Consider the following 17,339-nt stretch of genomic DNA (forward strand, 5'->3'; position numbering starts at 1 on the left):
GAGACCTGGGGGGGGGGGGGGGAGAGGAAACAGAGACCTGGGGGGGGGGGGGGGGGGGAGGAAAGAGAGACCTGGGGGGGGGGGGGGAGGAAAGAGAGACCTGGGGGGGGGGGGGGGGGGAGGAAAGAGAGACCTGGGGGGGGGGGGGGGGGGGGAAAGAGAGAGACCTGGGAGGGGGAGGGGGGGGGGGGGAAGAGGGAGACCGGGGGGATGGGGATAGTTGGGGGATGGGGATTTGTTTTCTTTACCTGCACCGCCTGAAGGATGGCCGCACACTTGTCCCTCACATCGCCGAAGGGACACCTCCTGGACAGCACCAGCAGCCGCACCAGGTAATCATTCAGCCCGTCCGATGGGCCGAGAGGAGCGGCCGGACGGCAGGAGCTGGGGGGCGGAGCCGGTGCGGGGGGTTTGCCGTTGGTCGGTCCCAGCTTCTCGGTCAAGCTCAGCACCACCCGCCTGACGCCGTCCAGCGCCACTTCCCGCAGGCTGGCGTCCCTGCTGCACAAGCCGTCCCAGCGCCCGGCGCCCTCGGCCTCAACCTCCTCCATCGCGGGGGTCGGAGAGCGGCTGGAGTTCAAGAATTTCCAGAATATTCCCGCTCCGGCCACCGTTCGGACCAGCCCAGATTTCAACCAGAGAGAGCCGAGCAGCGGGGCCTCATCCACAGGTAAAACATGCACCGTGTGAAAAACCGGCTCAACGGGCGTTAAAAGTGCCCCTAATTTCTTCCGATATCAACTGTCCACATGACACAAAGAGGAGACCGGGGGAGATCATTTAAAAGAAAACTCTTCAAGTGGGGGAAGGGAGATTAAATAAACTTCGCTCTCCAGCCGCCACCGCTTTGAATTGAGTTTTTTTTCTAATTGAACAATCCGCTGCTCTGGGCGCCGTGCAACCTAAACCTGGGTTGCACCGCCTGATGATTGACAGTGACTGCCATCCAATCGACGCTCCTCATTGCCTGCTCTTTGCGGGCCCCAGGCCAATCGGCTTCCACCACTGACCTCACACCGAAACTGGCAAGTTAGGTTGTGCTCGTTCTTCCCCCCACCCCTCCTTTCTGCTGGCTGGCCATTGCGCATATGCGCACGCGCGGTGTTCGCCGCCGCTCCCCGGGAGTTGTAGTGCTTTCTCGTTCTGAGGGCATAGGCACCACGGATAAGAGCCGGGGAGAGAGACTACATCTCCCAGAGGCTTTAGCGCTGAACTCAACCAGAAGGCGACAGACTGGACATCTCTCTTCACTCAATTGTTTATCAGAGTGAGAGCTGATTTCAGTGGACCAATGGAAAAGAAAGGTGACAGCAAATGTTACAGAAAAACAACACGTAGATTTGACAAGTATCACTTATTAAGAGTGAGAAACATTCATTTTAATTTTATATCATTTTGATTTATGGCAGTGATAAAAATAGCTCCATAGAGTCATAGAGTTATACAGCACAGAAAGAGGCCCTTCGGCCCATCGTGTCCGCGCCGGCCATCAAGCCCTGTCTATTCTAATTCCATTTTCCAGCACTTGGTCCGTAGCCTTGTATGCTCTGGCATTTCAAGTGCTCATCTAAATGCTTCTTGAATGTTGTGAGGGTTCCTGCCTCTGCCACCCTTTCAGGCAGTGAGTTCCAGATTCCAACCACCCTCTGGGTGAAAAAGTTTTTCCTCAAATCCCCTCTAAAACCTCCTGCCCCTTACCTTGAAACTATGCCCCCTGGTTATTGACCCCTCTACTAAGGGGAAAAGTTCCTTTCTATCTACCCTATCTATGCCCCTCATAATTTTGTACACTTCAATCAGGTCCCCCCTCAGCCTTCTCTGCTCTAAGGAAAACAACCCCAGCCTTTCCAGTCTCTCTTCATAGCTGAAGCGCTCCAGCCCAGGTAACATCCTGATGAATCTCCTCTTCACCCTCTTCAATGCAATCACATCCTTCCTATAGTGTGGTGACCAGAACTGCACACATTATTCCAGCTGTGGCCTAACTAGCATTTTGTACAGCTCCATCATAACCTCCCTTGCTGTTATATTCTATGCTTCGGCTAATGAAGGCAAGTATCCCATATGCCTTTTTAACCACCATATCTACCTGTGCTGCTGCCTTCAGGGATCTATGTATATGCACACCAAGGATCCTCTGTCCTTCCTAGGGTCCTACCATTCATTGTGTATTCCCTTGCCTTGTTAATCCTCCCAAAATGCATCACCTCACACTTTTCAGTGTTAAATTCCATTTGCCACTGTTCTGCCCATCTAACCATCCCATCTATATTGTCCTGTAGCCTGAGGCTTCCCTCCTTGCTATTTACCACTCCACCAATTTTTGTGTCATGTGCGAACTTACTGATCATACCTCCTACATTCATATCTAAATAATTAATGTACACTGCAAACAGCAAAGGACCCAGCACCGATCTCTGCGGTACACCACTGGACACAGGCTTCCAGTCACAAAAACAACCTTCGACCATCACCCTCTGCCTCCTGCCACTAAGCCAATTTTGGATTCAATGTGCCAAATTGCCGTGGATCCCATGGGCTCTTACCTTCTTGACCAGTCTCCCATGTGGGACTTTGTCAAAAGCCTTACTGAAGTCCATGTAGACTACATCAACTGCACTACCCTCATCCACACACCTAGTCACCCCCTCGAAAAATTCAATCAAATTCATTAGACATGATCTCCCCCTGACAAAGCCATGCTGACTATCCTTGATTAATCCTTGCCTCTCCAAGTGGAGACTAATTCTGTCCCTCGGAATATTTTCCAATAATTTCCCTCCCACTGATGTTAGGCTCACTGGCCTGTAATTCCCTGGTTTATCCCTACTACCCTTCTTGAATAATGATACGTTAGCTGTCCTCCAGTCCTCTGGCACCTCCCCTGTGGCCAGAGAGGTTCTGAAAATTTGTGTCAGAGCCCCTGCAATCTCCTCCCTTGCCTCACACAGCAGCCTGGGATACAACTGTCTTATTGTAGTTAATCAAATTTGTCAACATAAATGCTTTCTGTTGTTGATTGTTTTCAATCAAACAACATTTTCTCGACGTGGGAATTATTCGCCCAACACTCCCCAGAACAAACAGGCAAGAGGTTTGGCAGTCAGAGCAAATAATGTACACCCAGCACATGGAGTTGGGTCTTTTTCTTCAGGCAACATTCTTCAACAGCCTCTCCCAAACCCGCGACCTCTACCACCTAGAAGGACAAGGGCAGTAAGCACATGGGAACACCACCACCTCCAAGTTCCCCTCCAAGTCTGGTTCTGGTCCGGTGGGACCAGTACAAACTGGACGGTTTGCACCTGGGCAGGACCGGGGCCGATGTCCTAGGGGGAGTGTTTGCTAGTGCTCTGGGGGAGGGTTTAAACTAAAATGGCAGGGGGTTGGGAGCCTGAGCAGGGAGACAGAGGAAAGGGAAACAAGGATAGAAGCAAAAGACAGGAAGGAGAAATGCAAAAGATGGCAGTCAGAGAAATCAAGGGTTTAAATCAAACATGGCCACAGTAAATAATAATTCTAAAAGGTCTAAGAGTGTTAAAAAAACAAGCCTGAAGGCTTTGTGTCTTAATGCGAGGAGCATTCATAATAAAGGTGGATGAATTAGCTGCGCAGATAGAGATAAACGGATATGATATGATTGGGATTACGGAAACATGGCTCTAGGGTGACCAAGGCTGGGAACTCAACATCCACGACAAAATCAATATTCAGGAAAGACAGGCAAAAAGGAAAAGGAGGTGGGGTAGCATTGCTGATTAAAGAAGGAATTAACACAATTGAAAGGAAGGATATTAGCTCTGATGATGTGGAATCTGTATGGGTAGAACTGAGAAATACCAAGGGGCAGAAAACGTTAGTGGGAGTGGTATACAGACCCCCAAACAGTAATGCGGAGGTTGGGGATGGCATTAAATGGGAAATTAGAGACGCGTGCAATAAGGGAACAGCAGTTATCATGGGTGACTTTAATCTACATATAGATTGGGCTAACCAAATTAGTTACAATACTGTGGAGGAGGAATTCCTGGAGTGTATACGGGATAGTTTCCTGGACCAATATGTCGAGGAAACAACTAGAGATCAGGCCATCTTAGACTGAGTATTATGTAATGAGAAAGGATTAATTAGCAATCTTGTTGTGAGAGGCCCCTTGGGGCAGAGCAATCATGATATGATAGAATTCTTCATTAAGATGGAGAGTGAAGTAGTTGACACAGAGACTAGAGTCCTGAATTTAAATAAAGGAAACTACGATGGTATGAGGCGCGATTTGGGTAGGATTGATTGGTGAATGTTACTCAAAGGGTTGACGGTGGATAGGCAATGGCAAACATTCAAAGATCGCATGAATGAACTACAGAATTTGTTCATCCCTGTTTGGCATAAAAATAAAACAAAAAAGGTGACTCAACTGTGGCTAACAAGGGAAATTAGGGATAGCATAAGATCCAAGGAGAGGACATATAAATTGGCCAGAAAAAGCAGTAAACCTGAGGATAGGGAGCAGTTTAGGATTCAGCAAAGGAGGACAAAGGGATTAATTAAGAGGGGGAAATTAGAGTATGAGAGTAAGCTTGCAGGGAACATAAAAACTGACTGTAAAAGCTTTTATAGATATGTGAAGAGAAAAAGCTTGGTGAAGTCAAGCATAGGACCCTTGCAGTCAGAATCAGGGGAATTTATAATGGGGAACAAAGAAATGGCAGACCAATTAAATACATACTTTGGTTCTGGCTTCACAAAGGAGGACACAAATAACCTCCCAGAGATGTCTGGGAACATAGGGTCTAATGAGAGGGAGGAACTGAATGAAATCAGTATTAGTAGGGAAATGGTGTTAGGGAAATTGAAGGCCAATAAATCCCCAGGGCCTGATAATCTACATCCTAGGGTACTTAAGGAAGTGGCCCTAGAAATAGTAGATGCATTGCTGGTCATCTTCCAAAATTCTATAGACTCTGGAACAGTTCCCATGGATTGGAGGGTAGCTAATGTTACACCACTGTTCAAAAAAGGTGGTAGAGAGAAAACAGGGAATTATAGACCGGTAAGCCTGACATCGGTAGTGGGGAAAATGCTAGAGTCCATTATAAAAGATGTAATAGCAGAGCACTTGGAAAACAGTGACCGGATCGGACAAAGTCAACATGGATTTACAAAAGGTAAATCGTGCTTGACTAATCTACTGGAATTTTTTGAGGATGTAACTGGTAGAGTAGAAAAGGGAGAACCAGTGGATGTGGTGTATTTGGACTTTCAGAAGGCTTTCGATAAGGTCCCGCATAAGAGATTAGCGTGAAAAGTTAAGGCACATGGGATTGGGGGCAAGGTACTAACTTGGATAGAGAACTGGTTGGCAGACAGGAAGCAAAGAGTTGGAATAAATGGGTCTTTTTCCGAGTGGCAGGCAGTGACTAGTGGGGTACCGCAGGGAACGGTGCTAGGACCCCAGCTATTCACAATATATATTAATGATCTAGACGAGGGAACTAGATGTAATATCTCCAAGTTTGCAGATGACACAAAGCTGGGTGGGCGTGCGTGCTGTGAGGAGGATGCAGAGAAACTCCAATATGATTTGGACAGGTTGAGTGATTGGGCAGATGCATGGCAGATGCAGTATAATGTGGATAAATGCGAGGTTATCCACTTTGGTGGCAAAAACAGGAAGGCAGATTACTATCTGAACGGCAATAGCTTGGGAGAAGGGCAAGTGCAACGAGATCTGGGTGTCCTTGTGCACCAGTCGCTGAAGGTGCAGCAGGCAGTTAAGAAGGCAAATGGTATGTTGGCCTTCGTAGCGAGAGGGTTTGAGTACAGGAACAAGGATGTACAGGGCCTTGGTGAGACCACACCTTGAGTATTGTGTGCAGTTTTGGTCGCCTTATCTGAGGGAGGATGTTCTTGCCATGGAGGGAGTGCAGTGAAGATTCACCAGACTGATTCCTGGGATGGCAGAAATGATGTATAAGGAGAGATTGGGTCGATTGGGCTTATACTCGCTGGAGTTTAGAAGAATGAGAGGAGATCTCATTGAAATTTATAAAATTCTAACAGAACTAGACAGACTAGATGCAGGAAGGATGTTCCCGATGGCGGGGGAGTCCAGAACCAGGGATCACAGTCTAATGATAAGGGGTAAGCCATTTAGGACTGAGATGAGGAGGAATTTCTTCACCCAGAGAGTGGTGAACCTGTGGAATTCTCTACCACAGAAGGCAGTTGAGGCCAATTCATTAAATATACTCAAGAAGGAGTTAGATATATTTCTTAAGGCTAAAGGGATCATGGGATATGGGGAGAAGGCAGGGATAGGGTACTGAGTTTGGATGATCAGCCATGATCTCATTAAATGGCGGAGCAGGCTCGAGGGGCTGAATGGCCTACTCCTGCTCCTATCTTCTATGTTTCTAAGTTACACACCATCCTAACTTGGAAATTTATCGACGTTCCTTCATCGTCGCTGGGTCAAAATCCTGGAACTCCCTACCTAATAGCACTGTGGGAATACTTTCAAGACACGGACTGCAGTGGTTCAAGATGGCGGCTCACCATCACCTCAAGTGCAATTAGGGATGGACAATAAATACTGCCTTGCTGTGATGCCCACATCCCGTAAATGAATTTTTTAAAATTCCCACTTACTCCAAACCCCCTTAACTGGATCAATCCCAGGGCTGCCTGTGCAGTAACCTGCTCAATCCCAGTAGGGAGCTGCTGCTACCTCAGCCAACTGTAACATCTTACCTCTGTAGGTGGTTTGCCTTGGAGGTTTGAATCACCCCTCCTACTTAGTTCTGTACGACAAGAATTACGGTGAACAGGATTGGGACACAGACAAGCTTTTCAAACTCAACCGTACGGTGTTTAATAAGGTTAACACACACACCCGCCTCCAGTACGTGAAATGCCTGGTGGCATAAAACAAGCAGCACAACAATACAACTTGACCCATCGAACAGGCCCCTGTCTCGTATTAAGATGCCTAAAATCACACTGCGTTGCTATACAGAGTATAACATGGATTTGTCCCACAAACCCCGGAACATACACTATATAATACACACAGAACCACCCCACTAAACCCCTCTGGATTGGTTGGGACACACAACACCCCCTCATGCAGTACCGGTGGTCTTAAGGATGCGTGGGCTTGGACAATGCTCACCCCGATTGTCCGTTTCTTGCTCGCTGCTCCCCTGTGTAGAAGGTGTCTCCTGGTTCCGTATCGCCGATGCCGTATCCAAGTCCCAGTTTCGCGGTTCATTCCTATAGCCGAAGAGTAAGGCAAGGCTCTTGTCACTCGTGGTGGTTTAGAGCAAGAGAGAGAGAGAGATGGCCAAAGCTGTCTTCTCTGTATAGCCTAAAAGTTCATTCCGGCCTGTGTATTGCCGTGATGTCTTTTAAATCACCCTTCTTTGTCTGGTTCCCGCCTTCGAGTCTGGGCCTTCCCCCAACTCTTGTATTCCAATACACACCCAGTAATCCAAACCACAGGATTACACGGTGGTTACACCTTCTTCTGGAAAGGCAAACCCGAAGAAGAACGCCGCCTCCATGGGGTAGGCTTCGCCATAAAAAATGAACTGGTCAGGCGTCCCAGAGACTCCCCTAGTGGTATAAACGAGTGCCTCATGACTCTTCGACTCACCCTAGCCCGAAACCACTGCGCTACAGTCATCAGTGCGTGCGCCCCAACAGTGGAAGCCACAGACGAGACCAAAGAGGAATTCTACTCCTGCCTTGAACAATCCATGTCCCGAGTCCCAACGGGCGACAAGCTGATCCTCCTTGACGACTTCAACGCCAGAGTTGGAAAGGACACAGACCTCTGGAGAGGTGGGATCGGCAGAGAGGGGGTAGGGAAACCCAACTCCAACGGTACCCTCCTCCTGTCGAAATGCTTAGAACATGGCCTCGTCATAACCAACACCTTGTTCCGTCAGAGAGACAAGTACAAGGCTTCATGGCAGCACCCTCATTCCAAGCACTGGCATCTGCTGGACTACGTCATTGTCCGAGTGAGGGACCGCAAGGACGTCCGCATCACCCGCGCCATGACAGGAGCTGATGACTGCTGGACAGACCACCGCCTAATCCGCTCTGTCATCTCCATCAATGTAGCCCCAAAACAGCAGCGGCAACAGAAACAATGCCGCAGGAAAATTAACACTGGAGCACTCAAAGACCCCGCTAAGAAAGCCCTATTCAGCCTGCGCCTCACAAACAACCTGTTGACTCCCAGTGATGCAGAGACACGGAGTGCCCACAGCGTCTGGTCTGCACTCAAGGCCTCCATAATCAGCACATGTGAAGAGACGCTCGGTCACTCAACCAGGAAACACCAAGACTGGTTCGACGAGAATGACCAGGAGATCCAGGAGCTAATAAGCCGCAAGCGCAAGGCATTTCTGATCTGAAAACAACAACAGAACTCGAGCAAGAAAGCAGCTCTACAGAAGCCTGAAGGCCGAGGTCCAACAAAAAACTCACGACCTAAAGAACAGATGGTGGGTGGAGAAAGCGCAGGAGATCCAGCAGCTAGCCGACAACCATGACGTGCGTGGATTCTTTAGCGCATTCAAGATCATCTACGGCCCAAGCACCCAAGGCCCTTCCCTGCTGCGGGCCAAGAATGGAGAGGTACTCATCAAGGACAGGGATGCAGTCAGTGCCCGCTGGAAGAAGCACTTCGAAGATCTCCTTAACCACGACTCTGTCTTCGACACGAGTGTCCTCAACTCCATCCCACAGCATGCTACCCACCACCATCTCAGCACAACCCCAGCCCGGCCTGAGGTTGAAAAGGCCATCCGACAATTGAAGAACAACAAGGCCTCAGGAGCAGATGGAATCCCCGCCGAGGCACTAAAGCATGGCGGAGAAGCACTACTGGCACGAATTCATGAACTCATTTCTCTTATCTGGAAGGAGGAGAGCATGCCAGGGGATCTCAGAGATGCCGTAATTGTGACCATCTTCAAGAAAGGTGACAAGTCCAATTGCGGTAATTACAGAGGAGTTTCCCTGCTATCTGCCACAGGGAAAGTCATCGCAAAAATCCTCCTCAATCGCCTTCTCCCAGTGGCCGAAGAGCTCCTCCCAGAGTCGCAATGCGGATTCCGCCCACTGAGGCACAATGGACATGATCTTCACCACACGTCAATTACAAGAGAAATGCAGGGAACAGCACCAACCACTGTACATGACCTTCTTTGATTTCACAAAGGCCTTCGACACTGTCAACCGTGAGGGAATTTGGAGTGTTCTCCTCAAATTCGGCTGCCCTCAAAAGTTTGTCACTATCCTCCGCCTGCTTCACGATGACATGCAAGCCGTGATCCTGACCAACGGTTCCACCACAGACCCAATTCATGTACGAACCGGGGTCAAGCAAGGCTGTGTCATCGCACCAACGCTCTTCTCAATCTTCCTTGCTGCAATGCTCCATCTCATCCTCAGTAAGCTCCCCACTGGAGTGGAGCTAATTTACAGAACAAACGGGAAACTGTTCAACCTCCATCACCTCCAGTCCAGATCCAAGGCTGTCCCATCCTCTGTCGTCGAATTACAGTATGCAGACGATGCTTGCGTCTGCGCTCACTCGGAGGTCGAACTCCAAACCATCGTAAACACCTTCACCGAAGCATACGAGAGCATGGGCCTTACACTAAACATCCGTAAGACAAAAGTCCTCTACCAACCTGCCCCCGCCACACAGTGCTGCCCCCGCCACACAGTGCTGCCCCCCAATTATCAAAATCTATGACAAGGCCTTAGACAACGTGGACCACTTTCCATACCTCGGGAGCCTACTGTCAACAAGGGCAGACGTCGATGACGAAGTCCAACACCGCCTTCAGTGTGCCAGTGCAGCCTTCGGTCGCCTGAGGAAGAGAGTGTTTGAAGACCAGGACCTCAAACCCGGCACTAAGCTCATGGTCTACAGGGCAGCAGTGATACCTGCCCTGCTGTATGCCTCAGACATGGACTATGTACAGCAGGCACCTCAAAGCACTGGAGAGGTACCACCAACGCTGCCTCCGCAAGATCCTGCAAATCCGTTGGCAGGATAGGCGCACCAACCTCAGTGTTCTTGCTCAGGCCAACATTCCCAGCATCGAAGCTCTGACCACGCTCAATCAGCTCCGATGGACGGGTCACATTGTCCGCATGCCTGATACGAGACTCCCAAAACAAGCGCTCTACTCGGAGCTCCGGCACGGCAAGAGGAAACGTTTCAAGGACACCCTCAAAGCCTCCTTGAAAAAGTGTAACATCCCCACCGACACCTGGGAATCCCTGGCCCAAGACCGCACAAAGTGGAGGAGAACAGCTCGAGTCTCTTCGCCGGGAGCAAGCGGAAGCCAAGCGCAGGCAGCGCAAGGAGCGCACGTCAACCCAAGCACCACACCCACCCGCCCGCCCGCCCCTTCAACCACCGTCTGCCCCACCTGTGACAGAGACTGTAGGTCCCGCACTGGACTCAGTCACCTGAGAACTCATTTTTAATGTGGAAGCAAGTCATCCTCGGTTCCGAGGGACTGCCTAAGAAGAAGAGGACATGTACAGGGCTGGGGGATGGAAGACAATTCCTTATCTTGTCTCCTCCTCCCTGTGGTACATATTTGATGTGATTTAGTCTTACTGCTGATGTGTTTTGCCCAAGGTTAAAGTGTTTTTCATTGAGGCCAGGAAGTCCATTGTTCCAGCGAAACTGGCATCGTTGTCTATTCCAATTGAAGATCCATCGAAACCCATTAAAACACGAAGTCTCATTGTCCAAAGTTAAATCACCTATTCACAGTTAAATCACCTATCGAGACACTCATTGTCCAAAGCAAATGTCTTTTCCATAGTTAAAGTGAAACTCACAGGTGTGTCTGTGCTTCTAGGTCCAACTGCACCACGCCCCTATCACTGGGCCTGTCCAGTTTTTAATAAGGGTATACGTTCATAATCTAAAAAAATCCATGGAGTCTGTGCTGACTGCTTACACTCCTTGCGATATCCGGTATGAGGAATGATCTTGCCCCTGTTTTTGAGCACTATGTATGCTAATACATCAACCTGTATGACGCTCATTGCATGCACCTGCAAATATTGTGGAACTTGTATTATAAAATGTACTTTGTATCAAATAGTGTTTTGAGGAACACGTAAACTTCTTTAACAAATTTAAATGAAATTATTTTAAAAACAATACCAAATCATATTTTATTTTGTAAGCTATTTATTATCTCCCCTTTTGGTTTTCCCACATCACTTAACTATTCCCAGTTAAACAGGTTGATCTGGCTTCACCAGGTCTCTGCTTATGGCACTCCAAGACAGACCTGATAAATGTCATTCATTAGGAATGACAATTACTCATTTTGATTTAAAAATGTGACCTATTTTGACATGTCAATCTTAAAAATAAGTACACCTCTCTGTAGTTAATAAAATGTCACCCCACCATGCTCTTGATGTGTACAACTCTGATCTATGACTAGCCACAGAGATATGCAAGAATAACTTGCTCCTAATTGGGAAGTACATTGGAGCAGGAGTAGGCCATTCAGCCCCTCAAGCCTCTTCCACCATCCAATCAGATCATGGCTGATCTGTTCCCCAGCTCAATTTTGATCCATATCCTTTGATACCCTTACCTAACAAAAATCTAGCAATCTCAGTCTTGAAAATGTCAATTGTCTCAGCATCCACAGTCTTTTGGGGGAGAGAGTTCCCTATTTCCACTACCCTTTGTGTGAAAAGTGCTTCCCAATTTTAATCCTAAATTTAAGATTGTTCTGTAATTATAAGATTGTTCCCCCTGGTTCTGGATTCACCCATCAGAGGAAATAGTTTCTCTGTGTCTAACCTATCGAATCCTTTGTAATTTTAAACACCTCGATTAGATCACCACTAAATATTCTAAACTCAAGGCAAAATAAGCCAAGTTTATGCAACATGTCCTCATAATTTAAACTTTAAGCCTTGGTATAATTCTAGTGAATCTGCACTGTACCCTCTCCAAGGCCAATCTATACTTGCTGTGATTCGGTGCCTAAAATTGAACGTAGTACTCCAGATGGGGTCTGACTAAGGCTTTGTATAACTGAAGCATACTTCCTCCCCTTTGTATTCCAGCCCCTTTCAGATTAAGGCCAACGTTCCATTAATCTTCTGGATTACTTTTTGTACCCGTCTGCCAGCTTTTAGGGATTTGTGTACATGGACACCCAAATCTCTTTGTTCCTTCACAGTTCCTACTTTCTCAGCATGAAGAATACATTCAGATTAGTCTTTCTTGGATCCAACGTGGATGACCGTTGGCCTGTGCTTCACCACAGTGGCTTGGCTGAGGGCAGAAACACATTGTGTAAAGAATGTAGGACGGGAAACTCATGTTTAATTACTCAATGCATAGTGTACTACAGCCCCAATGTGCTGAGTCACCACAATGCCCTTCCATTTCGTATTTTTGCCGTCCAGTCAATAACGGCAAAAGACTTTGTATATTTCGATTTAAATTGCATTTCAACCCTCATTTTTGATCCCCCTCTTTGCATCAGTGCTCCACAGCCGAGAGTATGGGAAGGCAACTTGATCCCAGACCTCTGCCAATAGAAGCCGGTCATTTGTAGGTTCCCAAAAGATGTTCAGGACTGCTCACTCGCTGTTTTTCCTTCTATTCTTTCCTGTGAGAAAGCAGTTAGATAGCCACTCAGCATCTCTTCTTGATGGCCAAGATCCAGAACCAATATTTTTAATTTACATCGTGGAAAAGCTATTACATTCTGCATTGTAGTGGGACAATCACTGAAATTGAACATATACAAATCAATTGTTTATAATGTATTCCTATTTGCTATCTACTGTTTAAACATTTAACTCCCATCCAGAAGTCTAAATCCTCAGGCTGTTTATCACTTACTTATGTTGGATTAGATTAGTTTAGCAATTCTCACACACAAAGCCAGATATCTGAAGAGAGTAAAAATCAGTTATAAACCAGTTCACCCCATTTTAGATTGGTTTCTTTTCCTAGCACAAGCTTAACTGTGAACACTGTTATCTAGCGCATGGTAATTGTTTTTTTGAAATCATTTCTATAGAAAGAACTACACATGCATTTTGCTGAAGGAGAGAGATAGACTGGCTTCCAACTACATTGCAGGCAGCACATGACATACCCTCCATCACAAAGATCGGCTACTTCCACTTCTGCAACATCGCCAGCCTCTGCTGCTGCCTCAGTCCATCTGCAATGTAACCCTCATCCATGACTTTGTCACCTCCCGATCCAACTGTTCCAATATTCACTTGGCCGGCCTCCCATTCTCCAGCCTCCATAAACATCAGCTCATCCAAAACACTGCTGCTCATATCCTATCCCACACCAAGGCCTCAAATCAAATCAAATCAAATCAACTTTTATTGTCATTGTTAGTGCACAAGTGCAGTACAACGAAATGTAGGCTTGCGGCTCCCGAGAGTGTACAATTTGGATTAGGACACTTAAACATTTCAACATACATTTGTACATATATATTAGCATAAATATGACCATAATAAAGTGCATCGGCAGATGTGCAGGCTTTAGTGTTTATTTGTGGAGTTCAGTAGGATGACAGCCCTGGGAAAGAAGCTGTTCCTAAATCTGGTCGTACGGGTGCGAATGCATCTGTAGCGTCTTCCAGATGGTAGGAGGGCGAACAGACTGTGGCTGGGGTGGGTAGGGTCTTTGATGATGGACCGTGACCTCCGTAAACAGCGTTTCTGGTATATGTGCTCTATGGTCGGTAGCCGGGTGCCGGTAATGCGTTGGGCAGTTTTGATTACCCGCTGCAGGGCTTGCTCACCTTGTTCTTGCTGACCCCAAGGGCTCAATTTAAAACACTCCTAGTTGTGTTTAAAGCCCTCCATGGCCTCACCCCTCCCTAGCTCTGTAACCTCCTCCAGCCCTACAACCCTCCTCCCAAACTCTCCGTTCCTGACTCTAGCCTCTTATGCATCCCCCACTCCCTTCACCACACGCCCTCTTGTATGCTTCAGAGACATGGACCATGTACAGCAGGCACCTCAAAGCACTGGAGAGGTACCACCAACGCTGCCTCCGCAAGATCCTGCAAATCCATTGGCAGGATAGGCGCACCAGCGTCAGTGTTCTCGCTCAGGCCAACATCCACAACATCGAAGCTTTGACCACGCTCGATCAGCTCCGATGGACGGACCACATCGGCTGCATGCCTGATACGAGACTCCCAAAACAAGCGTTCTACTCGGAGCTCCGACACAGCAAGAGAGCCCCAGGTGGGCAGAGGAAACACTTCAAGGACACCCTAAAAGCCTCCTTGAAAAAGTGCAACCTCCCCACCGACACCTGGGAATCCCTGGCCCAAGACCGCACAAAGTAGAGGAGAAGCATCCGGGAAGGCGCCGAACACCTCAAGTCTCTTCTCCGGGAGCAAGCGGAAGCCAAGCGCAAACAGCGGAAGGAGCGCACGTCAACCCAAGCACCCCACCCACCCGCCCCTTCAACCACCATCTGCCCCACCTGTGACAGAGACTGTAGGTCCCGCATTGGACTCATCAGTCACCTGAGAACTCATTTTTAGTTTGGAAGCAAGTCATCCTCTGTTCCGAGGGACTGCCTAAGAAAAAGAATGGCGGCCGTACCTTCAGGCATCTAGGACCTATAATCTGATAATCCCTCCTTAAATCCCTCTGCTTCTCCACTTCCCTCTCTTCTTTTAAGGTCCTCCTTAAAACCCACCTCTTGCACCAAGCTTTTGGTCACCTCTCCTAATATTATTATTATGATCTGGCATGCACTGCCTGAAAGGATGGTGGAAGCAGATTCAATAGTAACTTTCAAAAGGGAATTGGATAAATACTTGAAGAATGAAAAAGTTGCAGGGCTAGAGGGAAAGAGCAGGGGAGTGGGACTAATTGGATAGTTCTTTCAAAGAGCCAGCACAGCTACGATGGACCGAATGGCCTCCTTCTGTGCTGTATGATTATATGATTCTATGATATCACCTTCTTTATCTTGACATCCATTTTTCTCTTGCCTCTGTGAAGCATCTTTTCTATGTTTAAGGGAGCTTTATGAATGGAAGTTGTTCTATTTAAGTTTTGGAAAGTTTTATTTTTACTGAAGTGTACTTATTTTGTCAGGTGTTATCTGAACTGCCGTTGGTGGTATCTCCGAGAAGAGAAACAAGAAGTAATCCCAGTACAGTTATAACCAACTCAGTTGCTGCTATTAATATAAATCAGTTTGCTGAACATATCAACAAATCTGTTAAATGCAGTGCTTAAAGACAGTATTCATACATCTCTCAAAAGGAGGAAAAAAGCTGAATGTGTATTTGAAACCAACTTTTAGAATTCATTTACAGAGCAAACATTTCCTTGAGAAATAAGCAAATGTTGCCCCTTTTTCTTGAAATTTGGGAATAATAATTGGTAGATATTTTCGTTAAATTGATAAGCAAGTTATTCCACTCCAGAGAGCTGCAAATATTTCTGTTAGTCAATGAGCCACAATGGCATCATTGCTCTAGACAGGAAATAGCCTCACACAACGCTGAGAAGGTCAGAGGGGTCATTTTCTCCCATTTCCACCTCACTGTTAGAGCGAACAGAAAAAAGTACCAAGCTTTTTCAAACTCATGACCCATAAGTTACCTGTTACTCAAATTAAATAAAACTGTCTGAGGGTCTTGTTTTACACTGTTGTAAAATGGTGGAATGAGCAATGCTCTGGCTGAAGCAAGTAACCCCTCCTCCCCTAATTAATGTAGGCAGTGTATTAATGTTGCCCAATACCAATAGCAAACCTGCAGCACTGAATACCATTTGAATTTCTCATCTTTAGGGAGCACCTTCCCACAAAGAGGAGTTAAAATCAGACTTGTAATTGGGCTGTTGTTGCAGGCCTCCAAGCATCTGGCTCCAGAGCAGCATTGGCAGAAAGGTGAGAGCTTGTCACTTCTCCTCATCCTTTCAGCCAAACGAGTTAATGTCCCAGCAAGAGCTGTATAGGCAGAAAAATACTGTTCACCTCCCCCACAGCAGCCTGGTAAAAAATACTGTGTGCAATCACTAATCAGAGAAGGGAAGTACAATCTATGTGGCAAAAATTGCAATCAGGCTGCAAGAAAGATGATTTCATGCCACTGTAAAGAAAACAAAATGTAGCATTTTCCAATCTTTGTATTTAGTGGAACATTGGACGCTAGAATATTTAATGCTCCGATTAAAAATAAGATCACAATCTAAGAAGCACAACAGTTTACATTACACTAGATTTTGGTTTGCTGTAATCTTTCGCCAGCTATCAAATGGTAGCATTTGAATTTGAAAAGGTTTTTTTTGATGGTTCCAAGCATTAAGTATCACTTGAACACACTCCAATATGACAATAAAAACAACAACAAAAAAACAGGTTTTCTTTTTGCCTCTTTTATCTCTCTTAATCCATCTTTCTTTCCCTCTCTTTATTTTGCTTTCTGTACATGATTTTACATTGAATTAAACATTCTAATTTATACTTCCTGGTTTGGACTCTGGTGTCTCAGTAAGGATCCTTCAGTCTGATTGGTTGAAGAGCCACGCTGTTGCTTTTCCTACTCACACATGCTGCAGATCCCCTGTAGAGGGCGCCACGCTGAAAAGATCACGAAATACCGTAAGTTGCCGCTCAAAAGCCCACGAGCGCCGTTCCTTCGCCGCTAACCGCAAAATCTGGACCGAGGTATTTAGGGAGGGAGTTCCTGAGTTTGGGGACAAGATGACTAAAAGCTTTGCACTGATGGTAAAGCAGAGGGGGGGGGGGGGTCACCATTTCCACCTTCGTAATCATCTATTCGCCTCATCATAATCAGCAAGTGCCCCCTTATTACTCTCTTTCTTCCTTCTTTGCCATCCAATTCACCTATTTATTGCTGCCCATCCCTCTCATTGCCTTCTATTCACTATAATTTTCTATGCCATAATTTTCCAATCTTCCCTAGATGCGGGGGAGGTGCCTAAGGATTGGAAAGTGGCACATGTGACACCATTGTTCAAGAAAGGGTGTAAGGACAATCCTAGTAACGACAGGCCGGTCAGTTTAACATCAGTGGTGGGTAAAGTCTTAGAGACAATAATCAAGGAAAAATTAATGGGCACTTGGAAAGGTTTACGCTAACTAAGGAGAGCCAACATGGATTTGTAAAAGGCAGACTGTGTTTGACTAATCTAATTGAAATTTTTGATGAAGTAACAGAGAGGATTGATGAAGGGAATGCAATGGATGTTGTCTACATGGATTTTCAGAAGGTGTTTGACAAAGTACCATATAG

At 46.8% G+C, this 17,339-nt stretch overlaps 1 protein-coding gene and 1 long non-coding RNA gene across 3 annotated transcripts in view; one reads left to right on the forward strand and one right to left on the reverse strand.

Moving 5' to 3' along the window:
- Positions 1-898, reverse strand: part of sesn1 (sestrin 1) — a 167,915-nt gene extending 167,017 nt beyond the window's left edge. The window contains exon 1 of one of the 2 annotated variants that reach the window (XM_085997778.1): positions 249-898. In XM_085997778.1, coding sequence (XP_085853904.1) covers positions 249-551 — 303 coding nt within the window. In that variant the 5' untranslated portion in view covers positions 552-898. The remainder of the gene's footprint in view (positions 1-248) is intronic. The other variant, XM_085997777.1, reaches the window with a different exon arrangement.
- On the forward strand, positions 583-16,546 carry LOC147112962 (uncharacterized). Its single transcript, XR_015079606.1, has 2 exons — positions 583-670; positions 15,169-16,546. It is a non-coding gene; the product is annotated as an uncharacterized LOC147112962 (long non-coding RNA).
- Positions 16,547-17,339: the final 793 nt, after the last annotated feature.

This window comes from Somniosus microcephalus, chromosome 9, assembly GCF_052327205.1.
Source record: "Somniosus microcephalus isolate GS21.2 chromosome 9, FLI_Smic_1.0, whole genome shotgun sequence".
Lineage (NCBI taxonomy): Eukaryota > Metazoa > Chordata > Chondrichthyes > Squaliformes > Somniosidae > Somniosus > Somniosus microcephalus.